The sequence below is a fragment of the Pteropus vampyrus genome, unplaced genomic scaffold (genome assembly GCF_000151845.1).
Source record: "Pteropus vampyrus isolate Shadow unplaced genomic scaffold, Pvam_2.0 Scaffold427, whole genome shotgun sequence".
Lineage (NCBI taxonomy): Eukaryota > Metazoa > Chordata > Mammalia > Chiroptera > Pteropodidae > Pteropus > Pteropus vampyrus.
The window spans coordinates 341,523-348,044 of record NW_011889208.1 but is presented as its reverse complement, the minus strand read 5'-3'; the positions used below and the strand labels follow the sequence as shown (position 1 = coordinate 348,044).

General features: G+C 61.6%; 1 protein-coding gene across 1 annotated transcript in view; it reads right to left on the bottom strand.

Annotated features, from left to right (window-relative positions):
* Window positions 1-5,336: 5,336 nt before the first annotated feature.
* Window positions 5,337-6,522, bottom strand: part of ATP10A (ATPase phospholipid transporting 10A (putative)) — a gene marked incomplete at its 5' end in the record, with an annotated part of 71,402 nt that continues 70,216 nt past the window's right edge. Inside the window, one exon of the mRNA XM_023523882.1 lies at window positions 5,337-5,522. Within this exon, the coding sequence (XP_023379650.1) occupies window positions 5,337-5,522 (186 nt within the window). The remainder of the gene's footprint in view (window positions 5,523-6,522) is intronic.

The window sequence follows — 6,522 nt, the reverse complement described above, 5'->3', positions numbered from 1 at the left end:
GAGTGCAAAGGACACGGTCCCCGAGTGAGTCTCCGTCATCTGGCATAATTGGTGACACATTTGGGCAGAAATAAGAAATTTATGGGCATGAATGCCGCCTAGCGCGTGTGGAACAAGGTAGCCACGTCTTTTTAAAACTCTGCGCACTCAACCTGCATCCAGAGGAAGGTCATGGCGCCGTCCGGGTCCACTGCGAACGGGAGACTGGGCGCCAGCAGGGCCAGCGCTTCGGCGGGACAGCTGGGCTGCTGACCGTGGAGACGCGGGGGCGAGTTTGTCGATAGCGGACTGTCGCTAAGCAGGTAACCGACGCCCTTCAGGGCCTGCGCACCTTTCTCAGAGAAGTGCTGGCTCGCATGTGGTTTCACAGGTGAAACAACCCCCACCCCCCACGTGCGGGAGTCTGTGGCCTGTCGTTTTAGGCCGAGGCCCTTGGCGTCCGCCGGCCCCAGCAGGACAGGGCTGAGCAGCGGCCCTTGGGCGGGAGGCAGGGGCGCCCTGGCTCACTTTGGCCGCCGACGGGCTGCACAAAGTCCCCTTCAGGTCAGAAATGAGTGGGGAGCCCTGGGGACACTTGGGGAGCTGTTGCCCCTCTAGGCGCGGGCTGGCCAAGCAGCCCCACGCACTGGGCTGCGCCGTGCGGGGCCAGCGGCCGTCGCTGCGGCCTCGCTTCCCTGACACGTCCAGACGGTGCTGCCTCCTCCAGGGACGTCGCGGAGGGCCCCGCTTCACTGCGATAGGCCCCGCTAGGGTGCTCGTCACGCTCTTGAAACCTGAGGGGTGAGCTTCGCGGGCCCTGGACGGGGCGGGCACTGACATCTGACACGTCTGTGGCCCCTGGGCCTGCACTGTAGCATGCAGAAGGCGAGGCTGAGAGGCCACCCCGATCCCTGGACCCTGGACGCCCTGCCTTCGCGTGGGAAAAGGGTCTTCGGGGATGTAAGTTACGGGTCTTGAGATGGGGCGAGGACCTGGGGTTACGCGGTGGCCCCTAAATGCAGCTGCATATGTTCTCGTAAGAGGGGTCAGGGAGGGACAGCTGTGGACGGGAGGGGACCTAGTGACGTGAAGCAGAGACAGAGGTCGGAGTGATGCAGCCGCGGACAACGGCAAGGGGCTGTCCCCCCAGGCCGCAGGGAGGAGCGCGTGACTGGCCCCAAACGTGACTTATCGAGCTAACGGAGTACGCGCGCGTTTTGACAAGGCCGAGATGACTTTAAACGGCTCAGAGTGTGTTTCGTTCTGCGGATCACGGCCGGCGTCGTGACTGCCCTCGGAAGTCAGCTCGGCTGGCGAAGAGGCCGCTGGGTTCCTGCAGCGCTTCTGCCCTGGGCCGGGGGTGGGGTGCACTGTCGCCCCACCGAGCACCTCCCTCCTGGCTCCTAAGCCTTCACGCCCCAGGCAGACGCGCTGCAGTTTGTCCCTCTGTCCCTCTGTCCCTGCATTCAGCCGCTGTCGCCCAGCCTTCCGGATTCCCAGAGCGCTCCCCGTTCTGCGCCCCGGGCCCCGAGGACCGAGGACCGAGGGTGTGGGCGAGCGGCACTGGCCCGAAGTACGCAGTACGCTGCCCGTGCCTTCGCCCGTCCTCGTGCTGTCGCCCTCCCACGTCTCCCACGGGCCCCCGGGGCAGAGAGAGCTCGGGCGACTTACTAGAGGTCTCGGTGCTAGGAAGCGGCCGAGCCGGGGTCCTAACCTCGGCCGTGGGCACCTGAGCCTGTCCACATGCTTAGCTCGTGGGGGCAGACGCGTTGGCATCTCCTGCCGCCCTGCAGGGCCACCCACACCAGGTAGCTAAAGACGACAGCACCTGTCCGCTCACGGTCCCGCAGCGTGCGCCGTGCTGGGCGACGGAAGCTCACCCTCGCAGAAGCGGCCTCCCCTCCTCGTCCCCGGATTGGAAGTTCAAGAGCATGGCTTCCGCTGCCTTCGTTGGTCACAGCGGGGACGCGGCCAGGCAAGATTCAAGGGGACAGGAGGAGGTGGAAGATGGGGATTCTCTCTCCTGGCCCTCCGGGCACTGGGAACAGTGCCCCCCTCGGGAACTGGCCGGGCACCCGCGGGGTGGGCGCTGGATGAGCGCCTGTCCTGGAGCTTGTCGGCCCGAGCCGCGCGCTGGGAAGGGTGGTCGCCTTGGAATCGGATGCCCGCAGTTCCGCGCGACATGGAGCGAGGTGGCCTTGCTGCCCCCTGAGCATCCCCACCTTCGTGCAGCTGGGCGGGGCTGAGGACGGCGTCGGCACAGAGGGGCTTTGCGCCAAGTCACCAAGGACTCGGCGGGGCAGGTCATGCTTAGCGCCTCATTAATGCGAGGGTGTCAGACTAACGCCGCCCGCCCCCTGAGGATGGACGAGCTGGACTCGCCTGCGCCCCCCCACTCGCTCCGGCTTGACCCTGAGGGGTCGACCCGCGTCCCTGGCCCTCTGGGGCGCCTCTCCCACTCGCTCTGGGGCTGGAGGTCATGGCGCCGTGCGTGGTACGTGGCCATGACGGGCCGCATCAGGCTTTTTTCCCTCACGTGGCACGTTCACCCCAGTGCGATTTAGCGTACGGGAAAGTGAACAGTGCGGGTGGCAGGTGGCTTTTTCTTTTGGAGCTAAACAGTAGTTTTCTTTAAGGATTTTCTGTGAGGAAAAGATCCGTAGAGAGAAGCCAGCATGTCCCACCTTCGCCTTGCGCCTGAGAGAGCAGGTGCCGCCTCTGCCCTCACCTGATCGTTGTCTCCTGTGCCTGGGGCCGGGATCCGACTCGTGCCTCGTTAGCAGTGGAGAGAGGGCACCCAGAGCGCGGAACCCAGCGTGGGGAGCGCACCCAGCAGACGGAGCCAGGCCCGGCGGTCTCCACTGGCGCCTGCAGGAGCTCCTCGCGCTCAGCACCCGCCGCAGTGAGACAGCTCTGCTAGCACGCTACGAGACGGGCCACTGCCACCTAAAAGGGCCGACGCAGGACCCACAGCCTCATAGTAACCGGCTAAAAACCACTCACTCGTCAGACCGAGAGCCAGGACGGTCGCCAAGGTGACACTCAGGATGTGCTGCAGTCGTGCAGTGCAGGTCTGAAAGCAGCCATCGTAAAAGCATTTCGCTGAGCAGTTACGCGCAGTCTCGAAACACGCAAAAGTAGATCTTAGCAGAAAACGAGAAGCTACAAGGGAGGACCGAATAAAAAAATTAGAGCAGGAAAAATGAACGAGAAAACATTCAGTGGACGAGCTCGACGACGGGACGGGGCAGAGAGAGAGAAGAACCGACGACTCGGACTGGAACTGAAATGACCCCGTCTGAGAAAGAGAGAAAGTGACAGGAGGAAAAGAACAGTCTCAGGCACCTAAGGGACTATAAGACAAGATCTAACATTTGTGTCATCGCAGCCCCAGAGGGAAACAGGGCAGGGGCCGAAAAAGTAATAGGAGAAATAACGGTTGAAAACGTCCCAAATCTGGAAATAGACGGAACCTGCAGATTCGGGAAGCTGGGAGAAATTCCGAAGAAGGATAAAATCAAAGACGTTCGCACCAAGACACATGTAGCAAAAAACCGTGAAGCAGAGACAGAGGTCGGAGTGATGCAGCCGCGGGCAACGGCAAGGGGCTGTCCCCCCAGGCCGCAGGGAGGAGCGCGTGACTGGCCCCAAACGTGACTTATCGAGCTAACGGAGTACGCGCGCGTTTTGACAAGGCCGGGATGACTTTAAACGGCTCAGAGTGTGTTTCGTTCTGCGGATCACGGCCGGCGTCGTGACTGCCCTCGGAAGTCAGCTCGGCTGGCGAAGAGGCCGCTGGGTTCCTGCAGCGCTTCTGCCCTGGGCCGGGGGTGGGGTGCACTGTCGCCCCACCGAGCACCTCCCTCCTGGCTCCTAAGCCTTCACGCCCCAGGCAGACGCGCTGCAGTTTGTCCCTCTGTCCCTCTGTCCCTGCATTCAGCCGCTGTCGCCCAGCCTTCCGGATTCCCAGAGCGCTCCCCGTTCTGCGCCCCGGGCCCCGAGGACCGAGGACCGAGGGTGTGGGCGAGCGGCACTGGCCCGAAGTACGCAGTACGCTGCCCGTGCCTTCGCCCGTCCTCGTGCTGTCGCCCTCCCACGTCTCCCACGGGCCCCCGGGGCAGAGAGAGCTCGGGCGACTTACTAGAGGTCTCGGTGCTAGGAAGCGGCCGAGCCGGGGTCCTAACCTCGGCCGTGGGCACCTGAGCCTGTCCACACGCTTAGCTCGTGGGGGCAGACGCGTTGGCATCTCCTGCCGCCCTGCAGGGCCACCCACACCAGGTAGCTAAAGACGACAGCACCTGTCCGCTCAGGGTCCCGCAGCGTGCGCCGTGCTGGGCGACGGAAGCTCACCCTCGCAGAAGCGGCCTCCCCTCCTCGTCCCCGGATTGGAAGTTCAAGAGCATGGCTTCCGCTGCCTTCGTTGGTCACAGCGGGGACGCGGCCAGGCAAGATTCAAGGGGACAGGAGGAGGTGGAAGATGGGGATTCTCTCTCCTGGCCCTCCGGGCACTGGGAACAGTGCCCCCCTCGGGAACTGGCCGGGCACCCGCGGGGTGGGCGCTGGACGAGCGCCTGTCCTGGAGCTTGTCGGCCTGAGCCACGCGCTGGGAAGGGTGGTCGCCTTGGAATCGGATGCCCGCAGTTCCGCGCGACATGGAGCGAGGTGGCCTTGCTGCCCCCTGAGCATCCCCACCTTCGTGCAGCTGGGCGGGGCTGAGGACGGCGTCGGCACAGAGGGGCTTTGCGCCAAGTCACCAAGGACTCGTTGGGGCAGGTCATGCTTAGCGCCTCATTAACGCGAGGGTGTCAGACTAACGCCGCCCGCCCCCTGAGGATGGACGAGCTGGACTCGCCTGCGCCCCCCCACTCACTCCGGCTTGACCCTGAGGGGTCGACCCGCGTCCCTGGCCCTCTGGGGCGCCTCTCCCACTCGCTCTGGGGCTGGAGGTCATGGCGCCGTGCGTGGTACGTGGCCATGACGAGCCGCATCAGGCTTTTTTCCCTCACATGGCACATTCACCCCAGTGCGATTTAGCGTACGGGAAAGTGAACAGTGCGGGTGGCAGGTGGCTTTTTCTTTTGGAGCTAAACAGTAGTTTTCTTTAAGGATTTTCTGTGAGGAAAAGATCCGTAGAGAGAAGCCAGCATGTCCCACCTTCGCCTTGCGCCTGAGAGAGCAGGTGCCGCCTCTGTCCTCACCTGATCGTTGTCTCCTGTGCCTGGGGCCGGGATCCGACTCGTGCCTCGTTAGCAGTGGAGAGAGGGCACCCAGAGCGCGGAACCCAGCGTGGGGAGCGCACCCAGCAGACGGAGCCAGGCCCGGCGGTCTCCACTGGCGCCTGCAGGAGCTCCTCGCGCTCAGCACCCGCCGCAGTGACACAGCTCTGCTAGCACACCACGAGACGGGCCACTGCCACCTAAAAGGGCCGACGCAGGACCCACAGCCTCATAGTAACCAGCTAAAAACCACTCGCTCGTCAGACCGAGAGCCAGGACGGTCGCCAAGGTGACACTCAGGACGTGCTGCAGCCGTGCAGTGCAGGTCTGAAAGCGGCCATCGTAAAAGCATTTCGCTGAGCGGTTACGCGCAGTCTCGAAACACGCAAAAGTAGAAGATCTTAGCAGAAAATGAGAAGCTACAAGGGAGGACCGAATAAAAAAATTAGAGCAGGAAAAATGAACGAGAAAACATTCAGTGGACGAGCTCGACGACGGGACGGGGCAGAGAGAGAGAAGAACCGACGACTCGGACTGGAACTGAAATGACCCCGTCTGAGAAAGAGAGAAAGTGACAGGAGGAAAAGAACAGTCTCAGGCACCTAAGGGACTATAAGACAAGATCGAACATTTGTGTCATCGCAGCCCCAGAGGGAAACAGGGCAGGGGCCGAAAAAGTAATAGGAGAAATAACGGTTGAAAACGTCCCAAATCTGGAAATAGACGGAACCTGCAGATTCGGGAAGCTGGGAGAAATTCTGAAGAAGGATAAAATCAAAGACGTTCGCACCAAGACACGTGTAGCAAAAAACAGAAGCTAAATGGAAAGAAAGATGTCTAAAAAGCAGCAGCGGAGGAATGACGAGGACGGAGGAGAAGCGGCTCAGGTGACAGCGGGTTGCTCGCTGGGGTCAGGGAGCCCGGAAGGGTCTCAACACTTTCAAGCGCTGAAAGCAGAAACGTGCCAGCCTAAAATCCTCCCTCCAGTGACAAATACTCTACAGGAACGAAGAAGAAGTAAAAACATTTTTAGCTGAAGAAACTAAGTTTGTTGCCAGCAGGTGCCCTAAAATAATGGCGGAACATTAGGGGGACGATGAGGGACTCTGGGAACATCGGGAGGTGAGAGCACCGTAGGCGAAGATATGGACGTTTTTCTCTGAAGTGTTTAATGGTTGACGCAAGACTCAGAGCTCGGTCTGATGTAGTTCCTGTGATGTACGCGCGGGAACGGAGGAGGGCGCGGGGTAAACCTTTTCCACATTTCACACAAGCCGGTAAAATGTCCACACTGGTGACGGACGTGTTTACGTAATGTAGCATCTTG